The sequence below is a fragment of the Podarcis raffonei genome, chromosome 11 (genome assembly GCF_027172205.1).
Source record: "Podarcis raffonei isolate rPodRaf1 chromosome 11, rPodRaf1.pri, whole genome shotgun sequence".
NCBI classification, from domain to species: Eukaryota; Metazoa; Chordata; class Lepidosauria; order Squamata; family Lacertidae; genus Podarcis; species Podarcis raffonei.
In genome coordinates, this window is record NC_070612.1 from 42,821,643 (window position 1) to 42,848,447 (window position 26,805).

General features: G+C 42.8%; 1 protein-coding gene, 1 long non-coding RNA gene and 2 other non-coding genes across 5 annotated transcripts in view; 3 read left to right on the top strand and 1 right to left on the bottom strand.

Moving 5' to 3' along the window:
* The first annotated feature begins 1,029 nt into the window (after positions 1–1,029).
* On the top strand, positions 1,030–9,597 carry LOC128423476 (uncharacterized). Its single transcript, XR_008332764.1, has 4 exons — positions 1,030–1,152; positions 3,248–3,300; positions 6,907–8,107; positions 9,173–9,597. It is a non-coding gene; the product is annotated as an uncharacterized LOC128423476 (long non-coding RNA).
* Positions 2,320–2,454, top strand: LOC128423809 (small nucleolar RNA SNORA13). The gene has a single exon (XR_008332870.1). It is a non-coding gene; the product is annotated as a small nucleolar RNA SNORA13 (small nucleolar RNA).
* Positions 3,786–3,913, top strand: LOC128423808 (small nucleolar RNA SNORA13). Its single transcript, XR_008332869.1, has one exon. It is a non-coding gene; the product is annotated as a small nucleolar RNA SNORA13 (small nucleolar RNA).
* A 929-nt stretch (positions 9,598–10,526) lies between the features above and the next one.
* Positions 10,527–26,805, bottom strand: part of EPB41L4A (erythrocyte membrane protein band 4.1 like 4A) — a 97,486-nt gene continuing 81,207 nt past the window's right edge. For both annotated transcript variants that reach the window (XM_053408637.1, XM_053408638.1), the window contains exons 16-23: positions 24,862–24,975; positions 24,338–24,415; positions 21,296–21,415; positions 16,036–16,083; positions 15,865–15,933; positions 13,419–13,529; positions 12,431–12,512; positions 10,527–11,051 (exon numbers count right to left, since the gene is read on the bottom strand). In XM_053408637.1, coding sequence (XP_053264612.1) covers positions 10,923–11,051; positions 12,431–12,512; positions 13,419–13,529; positions 15,865–15,933; positions 16,036–16,083; positions 21,296–21,415; positions 24,338–24,415; positions 24,862–24,975 — 751 coding nt within the window. In that variant the 3' untranslated portion in view covers positions 10,527–10,922. The remainder of the gene's footprint in view (positions 11,052–12,430; positions 12,513–13,418; positions 13,530–15,864; positions 15,934–16,035; positions 16,084–21,295; positions 21,416–24,337; positions 24,416–24,861; positions 24,976–26,805) is intronic.

Genomic DNA, 26,805 nt, shown 5'->3' on the forward strand with positions numbered 1-26,805 from the left:
AAAAAAGCTTGCAATCTTTTCTATTTATCTCATTTCCAACAATACCCAAAAGAAATGCTTCTCGTTTCTTTATAAATGTATATTTCAACATTTTTTCAACTCATTATATATCAATCTCCCAGAAACATTTCACCTTTTTACACTCCCACCACATATGGTAGAATGATTCTTCTTTCTCTTTGCATTTCCAACATTTATTACTGACTTTATACATTTTTGCTAACTTAACTGGTGTGATGTACCATCTGTACACCATCTTCATCACATTTTCTTTTAATGCATTACATGCGGTAAATCTCAAACCCTCTTTCCATAGTTTTACCCAATCACTTAACTGTATATTATACCCAAAATCTTTTGCCCAGTAAATCATGACTGATTTTACCTCCTCATCTTTCAGGTGCCATTCAAGCAGTAATTTATACATTTTAGGCAGAATTTTAAAATCGTTATTCAATATTTCTTGTTGAAAGTTTGATTCTTTTTCACAAAAACCTTTTTCTTTAACATCTTGTTTGAACATTTCATTAACCTTGCACATCAGCAGAAAATGATGTAATCTGGTTTAATCACCAAATAAATAGAAAATGACAGAATCTGGCCATTAACTGCTGCGCCAAACAAGATGTTGTGCAGTATCTCCACGTGCATTTCTGCCCCTCTCCTGCTGCAAAATGCAGATCCCAAATCAAAAGAGAAGAAACGAGAGCGGAACGAGATCTGCTTTACTCTGCACTGCTATCTCTAGGGTCCCGCAACCGTTTGAAAGAGAACAGCGGGAAGAAGGGGGTAGAAGCACAGTTGGTACATTCCACATTCTCCTCATGTTTCGACAAGAGGAGGAGCGAGTCACCCGAGAGCGCGTTTGGTATATGTCAGACCTTTGAAACCTGTCTGGGCTACGATGGTTTCCTGCAGAAATCAATGAATGGAGCGGTCTGGCCTGGTCTTCTCTCTCTCCTCCCCCCGCTCTAGCAGCAATGGTTTGGCCCGAAGCGGAGGCTGTAAGAAGCGGCCGGAAGGGGAAGGGAGTCTCTTTTCCCGCTCTCGGCGCGCGCGAGGGAGGTGGCGGTTGAGAGAGCCGCTGAGGGCAAGTACCAAGCGGGGTGTTTGAAAAGCGCGGGAAGAGCTGTGGGGGCTGGAGCCAACCAAGTGAGTGAGGCTGGGGGGGGGGGCTCATATGTGTGGCAGTTGGCAAGGGAGGCGGGAAACAGAGGAGGAGCGCGGGCGGGTGAGGCAGGCATGGAGGTTTCGCTGAGGGGGGATCGAAGTGAGCCGGATTCCCACAGCCTCTGCCATTTCGTCTCTCCCTCGGAAGAATCCCGGGCTCTGCGCTTTATCTCCTCGCGGAGATGCAGTTCCCAGCAGCCCTTTTAAACGAAGCGCAGCGCCCTGAGGAAAAAAAGCGCTTCCTTTGAAGGCCTCAGCCTCTGCCGGCGAAAGCTCCGCGCCGCTTTAAGCTTCCGCGGGGGCCCGAGGTATGAACGCCCCCACCAAAAAATAATAATAAGCCCGGCGGTTAAAAGTAAAGACCCTACGCGCTCTTTTTTCTTCCCTTACCTCCGGGGAACTGAGCAAGGCGGGCATGTAGGCCTTGCCGGCCCCTGAGGGAGCTCGTCCTCTCGCGCGAATGGGCGCGCGGAGGCTGCGGGGCCTTTCAGCTGCTGCTTAGCGCGTGGTGTTAGTGGGGGCACAGAGGCAAGTAATGACGGCGTAGCGTGGCCGCCTCGGCTTCGCGCCCTGTGGAGCCTCAGGAGGCGGTGTTGGTTGGGCTTGACGGGACAGGCTAGCACGAGGGGGGCCCCATCACTTTTAGATAGGAAGCGGGGATATTTTGCACGTGTGGCAAGTTCGCTGTGAGCGCAAACACGGGCACAGCAGCTCTTCTCGCGTTGCTTTCTAGAGAGAAAAGGGTAGAGGTAAATAAGATTTTGTGAGAAAGAGCCCATAGAGGAAAGAAAAGTGGAGGATCTTTTTCTTACAGGCAGGCATATAAAATTTCAGTATGCTGAACTGCAGGAAATGTCTCCAGCTCTGTAATGTAGGTAAGCTGTGTGTACAGTGGTACCTCGGGTTACAGACTTGACTAACCCAGAAATAGTACCTCAGGTTAAGAACTTTCCTTTAGGATGAGAACAGAAATCGCACCGTGGCAGCGGGAGGCCCCATTAGCTAAAGTGGTACCTCAGGTTAAGAACAGTTTCAGGTTAAGAACGGACCTCCAGAATGAATTAAGTTCTTAACCCGAGGTACCACTGTATAGGCATGCAGGTGCAGATCTTTCCTTGCTTGCTTAGTTTTGGTTGCTTTGTGTCATCTTGCCTTCAGTGTTGCCCGTTCGTTTTGGTTGCTAATGAACGTGGTGTCAGAGAAGGCATAAAACAAATCCCCCCCTTGCAGCTTTTTCCTAAGCTAGGAATTGTTCCTAGCAGGCTTGCTGTATGTGGGACATCTTTAGCTTTGTTTGCCTGTGGCTCCTTGAAAGTCTTATGTGTAGGTTTCTTCTTTGTGTTCATTTTAAGCTTTTTACAAACTTAAAAGCTCCTGTCTGTTTGAAGACTTAACGCTTCAACTTGACTGCAGTCCCTATTTTCACAAAGAGCAAAGGACCAAACTGGACATGACACAATTAACAATTTCCTGAACGTTGTTTTTTTAAAGTAAATTGGTGCAGACGTCTGAGCAGTGGCTAAGGGTGGGACCCCCACAATGCAGTGGCATAGTGTGTAGTTTGCTTCAAAGACTAATCTCATGCCAGTGCTTGTTTAAATCAACCTCTTTACAAACTTCAAAATTACTGGGTTGTTATCCCTGGCATATTCCATATGTTTACTCGGCCGCACTGTATACCAGTACAGACAAAGCTTTCTGATTCAAGGAACCTATGGGAAAGAACTGGTGTATATGCACTTCTCTAGCATTTTCACTCTTCCTTACAACCACATGGGTTGGTGACAGTGTAATTTGCTAGTTTGCTCTGAAGTACATTCCACTGTTTGGGACGGACCCTGAAAAGGGACTGTTGATAAGAGTGAACTCCACAACCACTTTTGCAAGTGAAACCTCCTGGGATTAATGTGACCTTATGTGCTAAATGTGCACTATGCAGGTTTCCTCTTAAAAGATTGCATTATGTAGTTTCTATCTGTAACTGAGGGACTGTGTGGGCTACTTTTAAAGCAAAATGTTTTGCAGTCATACAAAAATGGCTGGTTCATTGTATCATTGTTTCTTTTTTATTTTTCAGGTATAGGCAAAACCCACACAGTTTTGACGAAACATTTCACTTCAGAATATAAGGTATGAGTACATTGTGTTATTCTATGTTTATACACTTCTTTAGCGGTCCGAGAAGCCCTCTTGAGGGTCATTCTACACCAAATCACCTGGTGCCATGTGCTCTCAAAACTTTTTCTTCCTAAAAAATTATGTGTAGATACCTATGAGAGAACCTCAAATGATTTTTTTAAGATTAATCTGAGTTGTGAGAGCACAACTGAGTATTAAAATACAGTAGGTGATTTGGCATGGAACGACCCCAATAGTAATCATGTTCACGTGTTTTTCACATAATACTTATATGGTTGCTATACATCGTATTTACTGTGCGCTTCAGAGTTGCACAAATTCTTTGGGTGTTTGCCTTTTCTGTGCCTTCTGCCATGGCTGAGTAAATGCTTTGACTTTCCACCTCAGTGTGATCATTGGCTATGTTCACCCTGGCCTAGGCACACATTTAGTCCACAACACTTTGACATTGATCCACATTTTGCAGCATGTAATTTTGCCTTTGTGTTGCCCATTCATTACTTTCACTAGTGAATGTGGTGTCAGAAAAGGCATATATTAACTTTAGCTGTCATACTACCAGGAGTTGGTTATGTACCTTCTCTGTATTTCAGCTAAAACACACCATTTGTGTTGGGTCATTCTATGTCATTTCAATGAAGGCATGTCACCCTCTGTCTCGGATGTTGATGAAATTTGGTGTACACCCTTCCCCTGTGGTTGGAAGAAACCCCCTTAATTTTTTCCTCTGTCACAAATGGTTTTAATTTTATAGCACTATCTGTTGTCTGTCCCGCTTGAGACCTTCACCACAAGATACTCTTGTGCACATTGTTTTTTCTCCATAACCATTGATCACGTCTCTGAAATTTTACACAGAGCTCAATAAAATGATGAGATTTCAGGAAAAAATACACCAGCACTCAAGATTTTATAAATGCACTTACCATAACAGATTATGCTATCATCACAGTTTATTACCTTACAAGTTCAATGATCCTCAGTTTCTTTGCTGTAGCCTCAGTATCAGCTGCAAGATTTTCATTTTTTTTCTTCTATCAACACCATACACTTGTTGGGAAAGAAGTATCTTCTGCCAGTTATTGTCTTTGGGAGTTGTACAATACCAAGCGTGTGAGGAAATGGTTTTACGCAAGAATTGTCATGGCTAGGCCAGCAGAATGAAGGCGAAGGTCGATTTGGGTGAATAAATTTTACAAAAGCATCTCCATCATCTTGATTATTTTCCGATACCATTCCAAAGTACCACAAATGATCATACTTGCTTGCAAGTTACAAAACATCCAGGATACAGATCATCAGCATTCACAGGAAGCTTGGGGAGGCTCCTCAAGTTGAAAGTGAGGAAGGGTTCTTTATCAGTGCTCATTCTTCTTGCTTCAGTTGTGCCTGTAGAATTCAGTGGTTTAAAGTTGTGGAAATTGTGAGTTCCAGGGAGTGTCTGCACATCTCTGAAACAGGTTTCAAGGGAACAGCAGATTACGTCTACGTCTTCCCTTGCAATATAATGGAATTTGACCTTTTCAAAACAAAATATTTTTGGAGTAGTAATCTGCTTCTCAAGGGATCTCTGAAGACTCTTTTCTAAATAGAGTGAAACAGACGCATTGGAACCTCCTTTAATTAGGAACATGTCAAATACCGAACTCTTGGTTGTACATAGTAGCGGAACCTCTTGTACCTAAATTTAAGTGTCACACACAAATAGTGGAGAGAGCTGTCAAGGAGGTAACAAAAGCAAGCCTGAATGTAATTGGTATGAAGCCACGAGATGCAACTATAAAGACATCAATGGAGAACTGGGTCAGATACCCAAAACAGGAATCAAAGGATTTTGTCCCAAAATAGTTCATTCACAGCTTTATTTTTATGTGTTATTGAAATAATGTACAGTGGTACCCCGCAAGACGAATGCCTCGCTAAACGAAAAACGCGCAAGATGAAAGGGTTTTCTGATTTTTTAGCCGCTTCGCAAGACAAATTTTCCTATGGGCTTTTCTCGCAAAACGAAATTTTTTTTGAATTTTTCCCCACAGGCTCCCTCTAAACTTCAGCGGAGCGGGGCGGGCTGGGAGGGAATCCCTTGGACCGCGCTTTGCTGCTTTCCCCGGAGTGCTTTTAAAGGTGGGCGGCAGTGAGGGAATCCCTTCGACCCCCGCCGGACTTCCCGCAGCTCTTTTGAAGTCCGGTGGGGGGAGAAGGGCTTTTCTTCCCACTGCCAGCCTTCAGAACAGCCTTCTGAAGGCTGGCGGTGGGAAGAAAAGCCGTTCTCCCCCCCGCCTGCCTACAGAAGAGGTTCGAGGAAAGAGGCGAAGGAGCGCTGCCCCTTCACCTCTGTCCCCGGAGCTTGCCGTTCTCCCCCGGCCTGCCTTCAGAAGAGTCTGGTCTGAAGGCGGTCTCCATAGGAACGCATTAATTGATTTTCAATGCATTCCTATGGGAAACCGTGCTTCGCAAGACAAAAAACTCGCAAGGAGAAAAAACTCGTGGAACGAATTAATTTCGTCTTGCGGGGCACCACTGTAAATGTAACTTTACATGTCATTATTAGTATTAAGTTATGTAATAATAAAAGTTGGTATTCAATACCCACGTATCCAGTTGCTTAAATGTAGAAATAATTGTAGGATCGTATGAAGAAGAAGAGGAGGAGTTTGGATTTGATATCCCGCCTTTCACTCCCTTTAAGGAGTCTCAAAGTGGCTAACATTCTCCTTTCCCTTCCTCCTCCACAACAAACACTGTGAGGTGAGTGGGGCTGAGAGACTTCAAAGAAGTGTGACTGGCCCAAGGTCACCCAGCAGCTGCATGTGGAGGATGGAGCATGTATGAGTCACATTTGGATTTAAATGTCAATACTATCATCATTAAAAAAAAATTTAAGTACTGGTTTTTGTTGTATCAATTTGTATTCTGCATCTTTTATTGTTCTCTAAAAAAAATGCAATTCCTGCAAAATAAAACTGAATTGGTCATAAAGTGACAAAAAAAGACCTTTGGAGCAGGCATTAGTTTTTTGTTATGAACTGCCTTAACTTTTATAATGCACTGCTACAGGATGCAAAGTACAAGAATCAGAAGTCCAGTGGTACCCTTGTACCTCATCTTGAAGCCTGCATACAATTCTTGTAGGTTGTCCATTATTAGCCGCTTTCTATGATACTCTTTTCCAATTCTGACCACATCTTTTATTCCTGGCTTTATTCTAGACTTCTCACCACTGTAATAAAAGTTTACAACCTTGCTTACAGTTTCAGATGGAAGCTTTTTTCCACCTCTGGTATCTGGTTCAGCTAAAATTCCTCTTTCCTTTAAAAAGCTTCTGTGCCTGGCAAACTGAATCACTGGGGAACAATTTTTTTTTCTTTTTCTGTTGCATGAGATTTTCCAACTGTTTTTATATGTTCTTTCAATGCTGATTTCAAATCTGAAATCGATTTTTGTGTACATGCTATAGTTATCTTTCAATTTCTGACTTTTGCCGATATGTCATATTTGCACTGGGAATAAGTGGACAATGACACATTGATGTACCCTAACCAACTTAATTTTTCTTTATTTTTATAGTTTTGTAACCTAAATATTTGTATTTTTCAGATCAGACCATGGCTTCTTCAAAATGTGTAAACAACCCTGATGCCTTTTGTTATGTATGTGGCTGCTACGCATTTCCTCATCAAAGATGCAATATAACAGCGTTTGTGAGGCGTGCCTATAAAAGCTATTTTGAAATTCCCCTGGGTGACCAAGACAAGAAATGGGCTCCGCATATTGTCTGTCACAATTGTGAGGAAATGCTTAGAGACTGGACAAAAGGAAAATGGAAGAGTATGCCTTTTGGGGTTCCTATGGTTTGTTGAGAACCCAAGGATCACACAAGTGATTGCTATTTTTGTCTGGTCAATATGAAGGGTATCGGCAAGAAAAACCGACATGCTGTCGCCTATCCCAGTATTCCTTTAGCAATTAGACCTATCCCGCACTCTGAGGAACTCCCAATTCCAGTTTTTAAGGGGTTTGTCTCTTCTGAAGATGAAGGAAGTGAACATGGTGAGGAAGATCATGAGGATTTTGGGAAGGTGCATTGAGAAATGGCTGTAGAATCCGAAGACGACTCATCTTAGTAGCGATCAGCTCCACAGCAGTTTGGCCAACGGGAACTGAATGACTTAGTGCGTGATTTGGGCCTCTCCAAGAAGGCAGCTGAGTTATTAGCATCCAGGTTGCAAGAAAAACATCTACTGCACCACTCGGCAAAAGTGACATATTTCTGAAAGAGGGACCAGGATTTTATGGGCTTCTTTTCAAAAGACAAGCGCTTTGTTTACTGTCATAATATTCCAGGCCTTCTCTGCCAATTAGGCATTACATCATACAATTCAACAGAATGACGCTGATTTCTTGATAGCTCCAAGCGCAGTCTCAAGTATGTTTTCTTGCAGAACGGAAACGTGTATGGAGTGGTTCCCGTTGGTCATCATTGATGATGATGTGGAGGTGAAAATGAGTGAGGAAGATGAGGGTGCAAGAAGGCTGAATTTAATAAGCCCCAATGGACTCCTACGGACCTGGAATTTCAAGGAATCCAGCAGAAAAAGAAATTGACAGTGTGTGAGCAAAAAGAGAAAATCAAGGTACAGCACATAGTTCTGGACTATGCCCCACTGAATTCAGTGGGATTTTCTTCTGATTAAACATGCCCAGTCTTAAGTTGAAAGAAGAAGAAAACATGCTTGGGCAGGATATGAAGAGAAACACATGTGAGGAGTGGGAGCAAGGTACAGGCACTTTACTTGAGGTAGGCTTCATTTGCTTTCAGGCAGGTAAAGGTGGTGGCTTTGCTGGGTTGTATTCCAACAAACAAGTGAAATAACTTATTGGAAATAGGGTAGGTAGGCAGGGTTAAGGCACAGTGGATTGTCCATTACATCAGCAAAATACGCATGTGTACCTTTACGTCTACACCCACTTCATTCTGTTCCTGTTTTGCCAGGGTCTTGTTCTTCGCTGTTCATACACTCTCTTTATTTTTCCCATCTCCTGGAAGCAAGGCTTCAAATCACCATGGTGAGGAGCAGGATACACATCCTGGACATGAGAAGTGCCATGAGAACAGATGATTTTGGCCCCATGACAACATTACCGATCATCCACGTGGGGTGTAGCTGTTTTAACTGCACAGAAACATGTTTGCCCCAAAACATTAGCTGCTACACAAGCACACTTCTTCTTGATGGGAGAAAGTGGTCTGCCCAGGCCAATGAGTAATAATAGTTTATAATAATTTATTATTTATACGCCGCCTATCTGGCTTGGTTTCCCCAGTAAGAGGTCATTCATAGCTATGGGCCTGGTGATTGACCTTGTTGCTAGGGCTGCTCCTGGATTCACTGCAGCATGGCAGGCAATTTGACAAGTGGATTAATGCTCTGCTCTTGCCATGCGTTTGGTGAAACAAGCATCAGGTGGTGAAGCTATGTTAGATAATTAATAGTTCACATTGCAAAGGTTTGATGAGTTTCTACATTAGAAAAAATGCCAAAATAAATTTGGCTGGGGCAACCTTCACAAAAATATGGTCACTCACAGTTAGTGGACCAAATGCAAGATGGCCACTTAAATGCTCTAAAAATGAATTTACCACCCTTTTCACATAACTGAATTGACACAGCACATAGTATGTAAATACAGGTTTCCAACATCAATAAATTAGTTTGACAAACTAAAAAACAAAACTAAAAAATAAGATGGCCACCAGTTAATAACGACTTCAAAAATTAGGGTAATCCAAATTCATTTCTTGTGGCACATTTTCTGTTTGGTTGCCGGATAATTAATAGTGGATTGTTTTCTTCTTTTGCAGGAATATGTATCTACAGCATCAGCTGCAACATGCTAGCAGAAGCCTGTATTAAGGAGGAGAGGGAAAGTAATGTGTAAATATTACCTGTTGGATTGTGATAATTACACCTTGAAAGTAAATAGGGTGAACATGCCTTGCTCCATTGCAACCACTCACCACCAGAACACAGACAGACTCTTGTTGATGGTATATAGTTTCCAATCTATTGTTCCAGTAAGCTTTGCACACAGGGGTTTTAAAGTTAAAACATGGAAACAGATTGGGATTGAAAATTAACACCTGCCACTGAAGTATCAGTAGTTTTACATGGTGTGGCTTATTCTGCTCAACTTCTGTATCAGGTAATTTCATGTATAGGTATAAAGAAACATCTGTACACAGCATCTGTGTATGTTCAGTTTAAAAATAAATCCATTTCAAAACACCATGGTTGCTAGATGCGTCTTTCTCATCCATAAACAGTGTGATACACACAAAAAAGCTGCCACCATAAAAGTTACTAGAAGAAAAGCAAAACCAAACCAGTGTTTGTGGTGTGGGCAATCCGAAGTTCTCCCCTTCAATTAAGATGTTCTGCCGTTTGCAGGAAATTAAAAATGGGAGGATCTCACAGTTGTAAAACCAAGTGGACAGCAACAATGAGCTAGCAGGAATAGAAAATGAAGGGTTTGACCTTCATCCCTTGTTATTTAATCATCCAGTTTGCTTTTTTCCTTGGAGTGGAAGGATGGAAAAATGAAACCTGTACTCTTTTGATATCCAGAGTTGGTGCTATTGTAATGCTTCCCTCCTTGCCATTCTTTTCATCTGTTTCTAGGCCCTGTACACTAGGAAGCAACATCTGGAGGGCCACATGCCCCTCCCTGCTCCTAAACATTGGTTGCTTAAGAATATTTCATTATATCATAGCACCTTAAGTCAAAGGTGGTGGCAACTCATTTCAAAATACTATAGCTACACCTTTTACAGCTGAACACTTTTCTCTGTTCTAAACTCTATAATTTGATGCCTCATTCATAGCTCTATGAACTTCCCCAACCAGATACCCTGCAAATATTTTTGCCTTCATTCTTATGATGAGATTTGTAGCCAAGGGAAGGGTACCAGGTTAGGGAAACCTGCTCTAGAACCACAGTAAAAGATCCTAAAAACATCGGCAACAATAGCATGAATCTTAAGGACCTAATTTTAGGACATTAAAAATTGGAAGGCTGCATACAAGACAGTCTGCTTTTGTGTGACCAAGCAGGATGTAGAATTCACTGTGTAAAGTTCTGATAAAATAATCAACATTGCTGTGAATAAGAATGAGATTGCTAGGCAAGTATAGGCATATGAATTACAGTCCTTACTCTTAAATTCAGAAAACATTTACTATTGCACATTTGGCAAGTACATTGCTTTTGCATCTTTGCTGATACTTCCATTTTTTGAATCAAGTCACCCAGGGCATTGTCCATGGTTAACAATCGGCTGTAACTGGTTTTTGGAACTGGAGTAATTATTATCTAAAGCCTTTACTTTTCATAGATCTTCCAGTAAGCCAACAGCTGTTTTGTTCAATCCTCTGATCTTATTGGTGTTATCCTTCAGAGCAATTTGCCTCGTCCTCAAGAAATATTTCATAGTTTAAATCTTTGCTTTAATTTAGGTCAAAAATCCCATCTGTGCAGTTTAAGTGTAGTTGGACTTCTGTACCATTTGAAAATGCCAAGGAGCAGCATCCTCTCACAGTCCTTTGCTAGAAGAATCAAGTCTCTGTCTTAAGCCGTGAAGCTTGTACAATTTTTATTGTCTTTGCACTGTGCTTTCCATCCAGGTTGTTGATGGGTGCCTGTGTCTTTTCTTCTATTAGGCTGTCTTTAGATCCATTTCGCCTCTGAAGAGAAAGAAAATGCATTACTATAAGTTCAATGCAGAACCGATGAGAATTAAGTCACGTTCTGTGTTCTGGTTACAGTTCTGCAAAAGGAATTACTGTATTTTTCCATATATAAGACAATGCTTTTTGCTTTTAAAATTTAGTCAAAAATTGGGGAACATCTTATACATGGATGGTGAATGCACAGGGGCTCTGGTTGTGGCTCTGAACCTGGTGCAGGAGGCCTGGGCTTGAGTTCAGGCTCTGACATGGGCGGCCTGGACTCTGGCTCTGGCTTGATTTCTTAATTTTGGGTTCAAAAAAATAGGGGTTTTCTCATACAAGGGGGAGTGTCTTGTACACGGAAAAATATGGTACTACAGTCGTACCTCGGAAGTTGAACAGAATATGTTCGGGAAGTCCGTTCGACTTCCGAAATGTTCAAATTCCAAAGCACGGCTTCTGATTGGCTGCAGGAAGCTCCGTGGAAGCCCCGTCGTACATTCGGCTTCCAAAAGAACATTTGAAAACTGGAACACTCATTTCCGGTTTTTGATCGACTCCCAACAATCAAAATGACCAACATTCGGGAGCCGAGGTACGACACTACTCCCAATATAAACACTGAATTAGTGAAAGCAATGCAGAAAGCTTTCAAACGTCAACAAGTTAGCTAATGACTAAATTGAAATTAACATTGTAATGCATGGGACTGAGAGTGTGTCTGCAGAGGGATCCAAAATTAAATCCATTAAATTTAAATGGGGTGAGGTGGCATTGGAAATGCTTGGCATTTGATTTCAGCAACATCCGAATACTGTTTGGTATCCGAATACTCTTTGGTTATCATCCTAACAGAATCAATTAGGATGGAGGCAGGTGGCAGGATGGATGAGTTGGTGAATGACTGTAAGAATGAGGGAGTGAAGTTAGGCTAGGACAGGCATAGGCAAACTCGGCTCTGCAGATGTTTTGAGACCAGTACATCCCTAGCTAACAGGACCGGTGTTCAGGGATGATGGGAACTGTAGTCCCAAAACATCTGGAGGGCTGAGTTTGCCTATGCCTGGTTAAGTCCTTTCCTCTGTGTGCTGAAGTCCCAATGAGCCAATGAGAGCATTTCAGGTGTGGTATTTAGCACTAACTAGAGTCAGACACAACAATTCTAACTCTAGGAAGCCAGTGTAGCTTTCACTTGTGTATGTTACTCCTATTGTAAGCTCCATTCAGGACTGTATGGGACAGGCTACTGCCAGCAGCTGAATGTAGGTCCAAGTTTTAAGGCCTGAGTCCTGGGTCACATGACCTAAGCTGAATTAGATTTGGAAGCTGCATAAGTCTCTCCTTGTCCAGCCACTCCCCCAAAATATGCAACTTAAAATACTCAAATTACCAACCTGGTGAGATGCTGCAATGGTGGGGCACTGAGCATCTGAGGAACGGGTTACAGGTAATGGAGGTACAAGGTCTGTTTTTGAACTGAAAAAGAAAACAAATGGCAAGATGTATGGCGCTTACACGTTAAGAAAAGTTTTGGGGTTAAAAAGTTATCTGCACATGAACAGGCATCCTATCTGTGATTTTCTCTCCGTAATAAATACAACCCAAGGGGATATATAGCTGACTGTTTCTCCTATAGCCCAACTGGAACCCAAACAAGAACAACGATCTTTGTTAGACCCCGAGGATAGGATAGGATAGAATTCAATTATTCTAACCTTGAAATGTTCTTAAGTATTTCTAATTAAGGTGTAACTGCTGATTTACAGTCCTGTGTTCCAAGGGTTGCTTCCCATATTATGATACAAGTGAGGCAGTGACCTTTTCCTTTAAGCAATAAAGGAGGAGTAGGAAGAGGCCAAGTGTTTTCATATACTGCCCTGCCCTTTCCTCTAACAGGATAGCACTTCTGATACAAGTGTATTGTGCTTCTGGATATGCAGGAAGGTCCAACATCCTGTTGGCAATGGTGTAGAACAGGCATGTCCAACTCCCAAGAGACTGCGATCTATTCCCACTTTTTAAAAAAATGACAGTGATCTACCCATTGGATTTACAAAAGTTGTTGAACTTTTTTTGTCAATCGTTCAGGATCACAAGATCAACCTGGATCGACCTTGGGCGTCCCGCAATCAACCAGTAGATCGCGATCGACCTGTTATCGACAGGCCTGGTATAGAAGATTCTAAGCAGAATGAAGAGTGAAGTAACAGGCCAAGGTGTAAACCACTGATCTCTCCCACCCAATTTTTTTTCCCTGAGGAGTCAGGCAGGGAACATAAAATATTTAACAAGTTGCTGCACAATAATCTCAAATTGGAGTTGGGGGTAGGGGATAGGTAGTGTTTATCATTAAACCACTGGCAAATTAAATAGTTGACCTACTTAACTTCTGACAGAACAGATCTCTCTCCGTCAGAGCACTGCGACCGTCGATACTGGCGATAACTTCGAGGGGAGTGGGAATGTCTGATGCGAACAGGGTCGCCTTGAGTCCTAAAGTGGAATTAACATTTCCAGGAGCAGATTAGTATCGCAAGGGACTCTCATCAAAAAGAATACAAAAGTTGACAACCCTGGAAAGTTGTTTAACCTCCATGATCAAGTTCATTTGCATCATGGTTTCCCAACCATGGGCCTCCAGCTGTTTTTGGACTACAACTCCCATGAGTTGTATGATTTCTGTATAAAGCCTTCAACTGGTTGGGACCTGTTTACCTGAAGGGTCTCCTCAACCCCCTATGTCCTCAAACTAACTCGTAAGTGCCACATGATGTTCCTCCTGCACTGACAAGAAGTTGATCCTTTAGTATGACAATCACCCGCATGTTGAAATTCCCTGTATTATTTTTGGTGCATGCTAAAAACTTTGGATGCCTACTTAGGCATGTAATTTTGACATGTGCTTTTAGTAAATGTGTTTTAAAATTACTGTTTTTATTTTCTGTTTCATAAATGTTTATGTAGCTTTTTTATTTCTTAACTGGTATTTTTACTGACTATTGTAAACAATCGTAAACTGCACAGAGGTCTTTTGTTCCAGTAAGTGGTACATAAATTTGGTTACATACAAATGTAAATTTTTCAAAATGCCATCGTGATGGATTACGGATTACTATGCACCTGGAATCAGAGCAGATTTAAGGCGGCTACTTAATGAATATTGTGTACACGTGTTTGCGTATATATTTTTCCTTTGCGACAGACACAATCTCACTTGAAGGCCAGAGGCAAGTTATGATTCTCTCAGCCTCAATGTAGTCTGAAATGTAAGGTGATGGTGGTAAAACCGGGCTGCTTAGAAGGCAGCAAACTGGCAAGACAGACATATTAGGAAATCCATGGTATTAAAAATAATAATGTATGACTTGGCTAAGAAAATTATGTGAGTGCATGTGTTTTTGAAGAAGAGTTTTATGTTCCGTGTCCTACCTGCAGAAGTTTACCACTGTTTATTTCATTCTCAGTGATGTGACAGAATTGCATTGTGATGTAAAACGTGATCCCACACTTGTCAGAAGGACTTGCTCACATCTCTACATGGAAGTCCCAAATGGGCTAATTATGAGAACGAAATGGGTGTTTGATCTGAAAGGAGCAAATGTGCTCTGGCAACTGATGGCTGTGTGCTAAGGAAGAAGGGTCAAGCGGGTCAACCAGTCACTTTAGGGGATCAGAGGAAGAGTAAATATTAAAGGGAGAGTTTATAAGTGAAGGTAGCTTGGGCTGAATTTCCCCCAAAGCTGCTCTAGATTTTCAGCATTATTCTGTGTGCTGTTCAGCAAACTTGACGGGAGCATAGGGGATGCCACTGAGAGCCAAACTAGACAGGATAGTGTAAGTTCTCTGTGTAAATCCAGGTCGGTCCCAACTGCACAAGATGGGGAGGGTGGTGGGTTTTGATGTAAACAGCACAAGGTCTGTGATGGGTAAGGAATGTGAAACCCCTTTGCTTTGTCTGTTGTTTACCTTGTTATGGTCTGCTCCCTAAGGTGATTTTCTTTCGAAGTGATATGTGGGTAAACCGTATGCAGAGCGAGTCTGCCCCTGCAGCCTGATAGAGGTGGAAACCGTCTCTCATGTCTTGCTATGATGTCGTTTTTATGAGGATATACACTCGGTCTTTATCACCCCTGTTATACAGAAAATTCCAAGTGGGTCTGAACTTCAATGCTTAAAATCCCTGATAGAGAAGAAGAATCCAGAGATCACGCTAAGGGTGGCCAAATTTTGCGCGGCTGCCATAAAACTCAGGGAACAAGCTGTGCTATTACAAAGACTAAGGCCTCAGATGCAAACTCTAGATAATATTTTAGAGACTTAAACCACATTTATAATGGCTGTCATATTCCTATTGTTTATTGTTATGTTTGATTGTTAATTCGGACTTAATTCTGTTGTGCTTTGTGTTCGCTTGGTACGGTGTGTGAATCTGGTCTGGGACCATAATAAATTTCATTTTGTTTCATTTCATTCCAAGTGAGGCTCACTTCTGCCATCAAGGCTTGCTTGGGGGTGGAATTTGTGAGGGAGTGGCAGACTGCAGAGAACTAAGCTACAAGTGGAAGAGCATTCTTAAAAGTACAATTATTGGCAACACAACACATATACGCCTGGCTGAAATGAAATGGAGCTCAGAGATTCACTTCTCTTTAAAGTCTGAGCGATGTTCACAGTGGATTGTGCCTCATTATTTAAGACAGAACTTTGCAGCTCTCTCCAATCTTGCATGATTCTTTCCAATACAAATCTCAGAGTTAGATTTATTTAGCTATATACAAATAGAAACACTCCTGTTCTCTAGGAGAAAACAAAACAAAACACAACTTACTCTATTTTAGTATATGGAATCTCTCTTAATTGTTCCTCAGACATGCCAGATGGGTCCACAAGCTCCTTTCTAGAAAAGAATTGCACACAAAAAAGAAGTTATGCAACCACACTCATAAAAATAGATCTGTATTGTTCCATGGAAGCTCCCCACCCTTGCAGACATACTTACTGAATGTGTTTCCACAATTCTTCCTTTGCTTGCACATCTGGACTTCTCCTACATAAATGCAAACAAAAATATGTCATTTCACCAAATGCATAATCCTAGAGCAAAGACAAAACCCTGAACTAAGAATAGTGATGCAACTAGCTAACATTTCTGCAGAGAAATTAGCTTTATGTTTTCATGACATGGGGTGGTGTTCAGAGTACACCCACTGAAATTAACAAACACGACTAAGCTTGTTCCATTAATTTCAGTGGGTTTACTCTGAGTAAAACCTAGCTGAATATGGAAATGTCCTATTCTGACTAAGTAGTTCTGAGTCTGGACCACAGTTTGTCTTCCTCCAGGCAACTGTTCGACTAAGCTGCTCATAAAAATGGAGCCACTTCAGCTTTGTTTTCCCCTCCCATGTTCTATTAGCTGGAAAACAAATGGGGTTGTTGTTTTTTTGAGAGCTGGGTTAATGGTGACATCTCAGCTGACAGTCAACTAAAGTGTGTGTGTGTATCTATTGTAATAATACCGCCTTCATACAAAGACTACCTAGCACAAGAAACTGATGACCCAATTTCTCACTCTCTTTACCCCAAGGCTGTCAATGCCATGGATTATTTTAATGCTGTTTGTGTCTTTCACCTTTCTTCTCCTCCTCCTCCTCCTCACTCACTCCCCCCTCCCAGTGCCTTTGCCTTCCCTAAGGCAGAAGCCTGATGCATTGCTTAACACTGGGGGAAGGGTTAATAGTACCTTCCAGCTCTGAATGTTGAATTGCTTTATTCTTCCTTTTGGTCCCATTCATGCAAAGCAGCAGCAGCTGTGTACTCCGCACATATCCCGAGGGACTGGCAAGCCCTTCTGAATCTATAATACTCAAGGCTCCAGGGAATGTGCATAAGCAATCCATGATTCACTGGGAAGGGGGAGTGAATGGCTTTGATAATGTTTATGTCCCAGCTACCATGGCGAGAGAATGCCCTGAGGCTCAGTGTGCTTGGCATGCTCACAGACCATACTATCCACTAGATTAGGTGATACTGGTACTTCTTGAAAAATGAAACTGATTCAGGTGGGCCCTTCAACTGACAGCAGCCATAGGGATAAGAGCAGAGGTGCCAAAATGGCGCCCACTAGTTGTTGGCCATTTCAAATTCCCCCAACCACAGCCAGCATGGCCAAGGGACAGGGATGATAGGGGCTGTAATCCAAAATCTGGAGGGCATTATAGGTTGTAAGGGGATGAACTTCAGCTTTTGATTATTCTAAGAAGGTTCATCACATTCATCTGCACTCAGTGGCTTAAATGCAATGATGATGATCATCATGATAGAATAAGTCATTGTTCACTCCACTAAATAAGCCTACATGTGGCTCTGCAATGTAGCCCATGCGTCTTTCATGATAAATGGGCTGTTTAGTTCTGCTACTTTTACAGTGAAACCATATTGAGAAATCTGTATTTGGACACAGTGATGATACTGCACGCATGCATGCTATAAGCCCCACCTTCCCTTTCAAACCAGCCTTGTGTGAGTGAAAAGAACAAATGGTTAAGTTTGTGCTTATGTTTTAGGAAAACTGGGCTTTGCTGCATGTTAGCATGCTGCCAGTGACAATAATTGGGATAGACACACGGCAGGGATGTAGCAGAACAGGGGAAAGGGTTTACTCGACATGTCCTACATAGTATAAAATATTGCCATTAAGCCTCCACTGAAAAACAGAATGTAGCTGCTCTCCAGTTCCTAATGGCCTGTTCTTAGCAAGGGATGAGGAACCTGTTGCTGGACTGCAACTCCCATCATTCTTGATTAGTGGCCATGCTCGCTAGGGTTGATGGGAGCTGAGTCAAGTCCAACAACTTCTGGAAGGTGGCAGGTTCTCCATCTCCACCAAGACAGCTGTTGCAAAGGGAGCAAGCAACAGATGACTGGGACCAGGATCTAATTCCAGCCACATCGCTAGTACAGCAGCACCAATCAGCATGCTTGCGTACATCACTCTTTTCTCCTTTAATGTGTACAGGGAGTAGCTCAAATGAACAGTAGGCTTGCTTAGGGAGTATTCAGGCACTCAAAGACACTTATGCATAAACTTAAAACCCTAGATGGTCTGAACTGGCACAAAACTTGTACGCTATACTCATAATTATGATTTTCAGGCTGGTTGACTTTGCTCCACTTGCAATGCCCTTTTAGCTTCAGTAACAGCTGAAGAATCCCACTAGGATCAGAGCTGATATGAGGGCGCTTCCCTCAAACCCCAAAGCAGCCCTGCACAACTTGTGACCCACAATTCCAAAGTGCACAATGCTTGTACAGCAGACCATCAGTGGCTCAGTGAATTTCACAGTTTTCTGCCTGCCCAGGACTATAAAGATATGAGCAAAATACTCAACTCCATGGGTGGTGGTCTGTATTCAGCATGGGGAGCTGCAAGTTGTGCAGGCCTGTGGTTCTAAAAGAAATCTGTGGTGCACTGGAATTTAATCAGGAGAGAGGTATGCGTGTGGCTTTTCGTTTTTTATTCTCATTTTATTTATTTTTTAAAAGAAACTTTAACCAGCTCCTATATGCTGATTGTATCTGTATTACCTTTTTTTTTTTTTGCTTGCATTTTCACCTTTATTAATAATTCAACAAGAATTTATGATTTGCAACCAGGCAACGTTTTGTGCTTTTAACTATGGGTTTTTTTACAGCTATTCTTAATTCTAAAAAGCCCTTTGGCAACACAGATGTTTTGCTTGAACTCTTAGAAACGATCCCCACAGCACTAGAACATTGAGCTTTTTATGTTCGCTGTTGTCGTAAAAAAGAAACTTCTTTTCACCTTTCTCACCCCATCCCCAGACAAAACGCAACACACGCATCCCAAACACAAACCCACACACCCACACCAGATCAGTAACATCCCTTATTAAGCCAATTAAAATCAGATGACCAGGTATATTCAAGCATTTATAAAGTTAACCCTGACTCTCTTAAAATGCATCTAAAACTTGGAAGTGTTTAAATGACGCTAAAGACAGCTTTCATCGTCAGAGTGATAGCAGGTGTCTGTTTCAAATGTATTGCATGTAGCAGGGCAAGAGAAACTACAGGAAACCTTTTCATTTTGGTCACTCTGCTGTACCAAAACAGGCACGAAGCAATGCTGGTTGGCTGTTGTGGGTGGGGCTTGAGGGGGCCTTTGACACACTTACCCCCCACATCCATCACTAACTAAGGCTACGAGAGGCTGCTGGTCTCCAGCCCTTAAGAGTCTGCAAGCGTAGCACAGAGGGTGCACTTTTACTGCTAAGTTTGTGGTTTTCCAGATCAAGGCCAATGGGCATTAATCTAAGCCAGTGTCACACAATCACTTTCTATGGCATAGCTCCACAAACCTGGATGGGATTAGTTTAGGCGGGGTTTCCCAAACTTGGGTCTCTAGCTTTTTTGGGGGGGGACGGGACTACAACTCCCATCATCCCTAGCTAGCAGGGCCAGTGGTCAGGGATGATGGGAATTGTAGTCCACAAACAGCTTGGAAACCCAAGTTTGGGAAACACTGGTTTAGAGCATGGGTGAAGGAATCATTGGCCTTCCAGCTGATGTTGAGACTTCATCTCAAAAAAGGATTCAGGACAGAAAATACCCCTGCAAGAAGCCATGGACAGCAGCTTTCTTACTCCCTATATAGTCTTTTCGTTCATTGTACCACTTTGTAATGCTTTTTCCTATTGCATTACATTAATTTTTTTCAGTCAAAGAAAAAGTCAGGAAAACTAGTCAGTTATCAGGCTGTCAAATTGTAAACTCATTTATAATATTCAAATTGACCACAAGAGGGAGCCTGTGCCGTCTCATTTAAGTAACAAGTTCATCCAACAAAATTAAGTGGAAAGTGAAAACAAAAACAGAAAACCTTCCTACGGAACGGCAGTTCTGAGGCAGAGCAGGTTTTTCTCAAAATGTACAAGACTTGGTATACTTAATTATTCTGAAAATCTGAAGCACTCTAGTCTTGCAATATGAAGGGATGTCCCCCACTTTGACTTATGCACTCTCTCAATACAAATGAGATGATTTGCAAATGCCGTTTAAATTATGCCTGCATGTGTATTGAGTTAAGGCAGCATTTCTGTGCCATCTTCAAGATTCCAATACATACTTTTAACACAGTTATTGATCTGATTCTCACAGTTTCCCCACAGAAGTATTTCATTAGTAGAAAGGGCTGTCTTGTAGGAAATTTACATAAAGTCATGTGCTGCAGTTCTTAAACAACTACTATAGTCATGGATATAAACTATAAGTCATGCAATCTATTTTTGGAAATGTATCTAAAGTAGGTGGGGCAACTGGGAGGTCTTTCTGAGCCAGAATTCAACAACCCCCCCTAAGGTCATTTTTTCCACCCACAACCCTGGAACTGTTCAGCATATTTTTTTCTAACTCCTATATGATCAGTCTTGTTTTGTTTTTTTCCATAGGACCAATATCTAAGATTCGCAAAGGGTGTTTATCTAATCACACTTATATGGCAAACATGAATCAGATAGGAAAAATACACAAGAACTCTCTCCACATTTTTAAATATGCCAGTTTTTAAAAATCAGTGTACAATTTGGAATGGGCAATCTGTATATTCAGCAAACTGCATAGCAATTGTTAAAAATTCAGCATGAAAATGCTGCTTAAAAATAGTGGCAGGTTTTGTAGATAATAGGAGTCTAGGACATTTTTGAGATTTCCAAAATAACACACTCTGATTCTTTTTCAAAGAGTGCCATGTATTACAACATAAAAATAAGTAATCTATAAACCTTTGAAATGGGATATAGCAAGTGAGAAACTAAGCAACTGAAGTCTGGTTGCTTCCCCAGGAAAATAAAAAGTGGAACACTGGCTGATTTTAGCCTCTGTCTTGTGACTCATTTCATTTTGGCCGGAATTGTGCCTGCAATAAGAGTTAATAGGTCTAACACATATGATCTGAATTGATTGTATTATGCAGGTGACAGTATTTAAATTCATTTCCACTATAGATCTCTCTTCCTTCTCTCTGCAGACTCTATGTAGATTTTGAAACTGCCATTTGTAGTTAGGTAGGAACTGCATGAATGAACATAAACACGTACATATCTTTCTCTTGTTTGGGAGGATAGATAATAAAATATGTAGCTTTCACGTATGCAAAAGTAGAGAGCTGTAAAAACCTTGTTAGAAGTCATTGTTTTAGATGTATTATAACAATACAATAACAAGCGGGATTAACGTACGATCGAGATCTGTGCCTGGATCGCCGGTGGTTGGGATCAGATTGGTTTTTCTCTTTTTGCCGCCTCTGCACTGCTTCCCACTGGGGACCTGAATCAACCATGTCATTCTCCTGCCGTACCCTGAGGAAAGAGTGAATGTTGAGAGTGAATATCTGATGGATCAGCGTTTTAGTGATTTTTTTCACCACTTTCTGAGAAAGTACATTCAGCTTCAGCTTTTTGAAAAGCTTCTTCATGCATGCAGGAGAGAGAAAGAACATTATGAGACATAATCCAGGCCAGGTTGTAACTCCCATTGATTTCAGTGGGAGATATTATATGCATAACAACATAAAAAAAATCTGCCTTAGAGTTGGTCAGACTATTTATCTAGTATGCTATTCTCTACTCTGACTGGTAGTTCCCAGTGCCCCAGAAATAAGGTAACAGACAAGACCTACATTGATTTGATTCCTTTGTCATATATGCATACATGTGTACACACAATCATATTCATGCTGTTATGTACTGAAGTTCTCACCCTGGGCCAGCAGGGGGATACTGTAGATAGTTCAGGTCCACATATGCAAATAAGGGATCGAAAGTGACGTTCAGTGATTCAGCTCAGCTCAGAGAGTGGCCACATCTGGCTGTGCTCTGATGTCCATCGATCCCATCCACGTCGCCAGTGTTAAGTTGTGGGTGAACATATCAGGCGACACAGCGATTCTTCAAACAGCTCTTGTTTACTTGGAAGCTGGAACAGAACTGAACTGAAGGGTTCAGTCAGCCTGCTTATATAGAGCTCCAGTACATCGTAACTGTAACAACTTTCTGTAACTATCCAATCACTGAACGTCACTTTTGATCCCTTATTTGCATATGCGGACCTGAACTATCTACTGTTCCCCTGCTGGCCCAGGGTGAGAAATTCAGTACATATCACATGCTGTTTAACTTGCTGTTATCACTGAAGTTAAAGTTAATGCAAGCATTTCAGCTTGCCAGACATAACAATCCCTTCTCTCTTCCTGTTCTGAGGGTTCTGCTGACCCCCAGATGAAATTTGGGGAGGGGGCAAGGGAGGCACAAAAGAGACTGGGGAAGCCTTGTGCTAATGGAAGTCGTTGCATGGACTTCTACTAGTGAGGCTCATTAAATATTGCCTGTCGCAATTTTCTGTACAACTAAAAGCATATTTTTCATAAAGCAGCTTTTGTGAAAAGCCCTATGCTCTTGCCTCGTGGGATGACAAGGTTGCTAGACTGGCACCTTGCTCATAAGCAGCTCAGCCCATAATGAATGGGCTGGATCTGGGTACAGGTAGTGTCACGCCTGTGCATGGGGTCGGGTGCAGCTGGGTACACTTGCCCGAGGGCTCAGAGGGCTCAGCTGGCTGGAGGGCCTCATCAGGGGCCTGCCGGGCTTACATTGTCATGCTGTCAGGAGCTGGAGTCAGGCATAGGTCAGCAATAAAACAATAAAGCACCCAATGTCCATGAAGCTAAGTATTTATTCAAAGAAACTAAAACGGGGCAGGTCTAATGATCACAGCAACTCTTCCCAGTAGATCTTAATGAAGCAGTTGCGAGGACTGAAGGTCCCACCTTCCCACTGCTCTCTAAGGCTCCTCCCCTGGTTCCTTCTCCAGCAGTCTTAGGCTCCTTGGTCTTGTCTCTTGTTGCTCCACCCTCTTCATTCCTCTTTGTGTTCTAGGAGGAGGAGGAGAGGTGGTTGCAGCAGGAGGGGGCAAACTCCCTGGCTTCTTCAGCAGCCTTCCTCCACTCTGTCTCTTGGCTACCCTCCTCTCAGGACTCCGCTTCAGCCTCGGAGTCTGAACTGCTCTCTGCCCCGGCTCTTCCTGCTCGTTAAACCCTCTCCAGCTTCTGACACCTTCTCCTCCCAGTCTACCCTCTCTTCTCCTTCCAATCACTTATGGTCAGCCCACCACCAATCCCCTTGGGGGTTCCCCAGCTGGTGCCTCCCACCAGTCCTCTGCATCCAGCCAGTTCATGACACATGCCAAGAACTGTATTCTAACAAGACTCTTGACCCTGGCATCAGACAAGCTCTGCATAGGCCTGGGTGGTGCTGGTGAGAGGCTGAAAGCTTTCAGACTCCTCCTGATGGCTTATGAACCTAAAGAAAGCCACCATGGAAAGGGAATAAAGGCCAAGACTGCCTCTTGAGAAGAAGACAAAGGAGAATGGTAGGCTGGGTTAGCCACTGTTCCCCTATGCTGAGCAAGCCGCCTCTGGTCTACCAGGAAGACAGGAAAGGATATGAAGCTGGTGCTGTCCAATGCTCTGAGGGGTTTAGGACCTAGAAACTGTGCCACCCCAATATTCCATGTTTATTTGTGAAATATTAAAGTACTGAAAGGGCAGGAGTAAGAAATCCAGTTTTCACTAACACTGACAAGGGGAAAAAACCTGCTTCTACAAATTGATTAGCAAGACAATCCATATAGATTTATATTTAAACAAAGTGTGCCCTAAGTCAGACCAGTGGTTTTCAACCAGTGTGCCATGGCACCCTGGGGTGCCTTGAATGATGGTCAGGGGTGCCTTGGGCAACACTGGCCTCTGCCCCTCTTTTCTTTCTTTCCTTCCTTCCCTCCTCTGATGTCCTCTCGCATCTCTGTCTCCCAAAGGTTTGCACATCTGTTTGTTGCAGCAGCCCTGGCTACCAGCTCCGCAGGTGAATGGTGCCTCTGGGGCTGGCCAGGGGGTGCTTCCCAGGCCCCCGTGGGGCAGTGGGAGGAGGCATCTCTCTTTGGGGCAGGGGGGCAGCCCAGAGACCAGGGGCAGCAGCAGTGGTTGGCTAGAGGACTCCCGAGGAGAGGGGAGAGGAGACTGAGGGAACACTCCCCAAGGGAGGGTGTTTGAAAGGGGGTGAGGAGCTGCTGCCTCTGTAGGCAAGGGGTGACATAAATGGGCTCCTGAGCCCCACAGGGGTGCTGCAGAAAGAATGTAGTTGGTCAAGGGAGCTGTGGAAACAAAATGGTTGAAAACCACTAAGTTCTACAATTTGTTTCGAATGCTGGCACCATTTCTTATTCACCTATGTCTCTTCTTCCGATGTTCTCTGTTTGAATTTTCTGATTCACTACCACTGCTGGTATTGCAACGGGACCGTGATCTAGAAAGGAGGCAGGCAGAACAATGTTCAGAAAACAATTAAACTTGTCTTATATTGTTAAATTACAACAGAAAATGGGAACATGGGAACATTTTGCTACAGACAAATTCTCACTGTTGCATCAGTCCTGCTATGATAAATGTTACGTTGTCCCAGTTCCACTATCCCTTTGCTACAGGGATAGTGGAGCTGTATAGCACAAGGAGCTGTATCAACAGGCTTGGGAGAAGCCCGAGCTTTACAACAACAAAATACTGGGATGGGGAAACCAAAAATAGCTCAATGGCTATTGAGCATGCTCAGTAGCTGTGGAATGTTCACTGCTCATTGGAAAAGATAAATGGAGTAGAATGCCCTGCTGGTTGGCAAAGAACCCTGAACATCAGCACCTCTTGCTAGGAAGAAAGGGTGCAATGGAACATTTTATTGAAGACCCAAACTCTCACCTTCGTCTAAGTGGCACTCCAGGCTCATTTTCACTCCCTCCTGAAGGATGTCTTCTTCGTGAATTAGGGAATTTTGGAGATCTGTTGCGGTCACTGGGAGAATTATAAAGCCCGCTAGGGTCAAAGAAGAGTGAAAGTCAACAGATGAACCCCCTTGATTTTCACAGCAAGTCTTGCAAGGACAGACTCTCATTTATTTATATTATTACTTTGATAGTGATGGCAAATGTTGGCATTTTCTACGTTGATGCATATGTCATTTTAACAGGTACATAGGTATGATTTGGCCAAGCTAAGATGAAATATATTATGGCCTTTTTGAAACAAATTAAATATATTATTCTGAACTCTGCAAGTAAAGAACAATGGTATAGAAATGAATGTTTACAAAACAATTGCACTGATGCAATTGATTGAAGTAGTCATAAAGCAGAACCGGGGGGGGGGGGAGAGAGAGAGACATTATTCATTCATAGGAGGACTTTTTGCACACACACAAAAGTCTTCAACTACACCATTTCCTTATAATATTAGTGAAAATAAGACCTGCACTGCCCACTGAAGTCGAAAGATGTAAAGAACCCAGTTTGGAACAGAATTACAACCTTATTATCTGCATACATCATCTTCTCCACAAATATCGTTCATTAATATTCATTAAGAAATTCCTAATGCCCCATAATTCCTAATGATATTAATGAATCACCAAGTATTCACAGTTCATTTACATGAAAAATATGCAAGTGGGGACATGACATAACACTTGGATCACCCAGAGTTATTTTTTTCTGGCGTCAGCCTAATGGCTTCAAGTATGTGTGCTGAAGTTTTGCCTCTCTCAGTCAATAATGCAAAAACGTATATTTACTGGGCTTTATATTCTGAGCAACTGAAATGTGTTTGCGTAATACAATCTGTAGATCTTTCTACAGACGTAAATACTTGTTTACATCAATATGTACCCCATATATGAAATGAATCGTGTCACATATTTTCGCCAGGAAAATATCTGAGGCACTCCTATTTTAAAAAGAGCTAAACATGGTGGGGAGGAGCAAAGGGATGGGTCTGCACCGTCACCGTCACCCACTGTGAACAGCATGTTCCTACACATATTTGTGTTCAACCTTTATGTAATATGGAAGCGCACATGGGTACACCTAAAGCATTTCTGCACCCACACCTGCACCCACAAAGCCTCCTTCTCTGCCCTCTCCATACAGCTACCCAGAGGTGGTGGAGGGAATGGAACAGAGATAAGGAAACACGACACCAGTGTGGTGTAGTGGTTAAGAGCAGTGGACTCGTAATCTGGTGAACCGGGTTCGCTTCCCCGCTCCTCCACATGCAGCTGCTGGGTGACCTTGGGCTAGTCACACTTCTCTGAAGTCTCTCAGCCCCACTCACCTCACAGAGTATTTGTTGTGGGGGAGGAAGGGAAAAGGAGATTGTTAGCCGCTTTGAGACTCCTTAGGGTAGTGATAAAGCGGGATATCAAATCCAAACTCTTCTTTATCCTTCCCCACCAACAAACATACACCTATCCCCGGGAACTCCACATAGACACATGGGAACCCATTTTCCTATGCCAAATCCACCCCTTCTTTCTCCTATTCTTTTTTCCCTCTTCTCGTGACAATCCCTGGTGCTTTTTGGTGTCAACTCTCCATCCGCCACGCAGGTGGCGCTGTGGGTAAAAGCCTCAGCGCCTAGGGCTTGCCGATTGAAAGGTTGGCGGTTCGAATCCCCGCGGCGGGGTGCACTCCCGTTGTTCGGTCCCAGTGCCTGCCAACCTAGCAGTTCGAAAGCACCCCCGGGTGCAAGTAGATAAATAGGGACCGCTTACTGGCGGGAAGGTAAACGGCGTTTCCGTGTGCTGCGCTGGCTCACCAGATGCAGCTTTGTCACGCTGGCCACGTGACCTGGAAGTGTCTCCGGACAGCG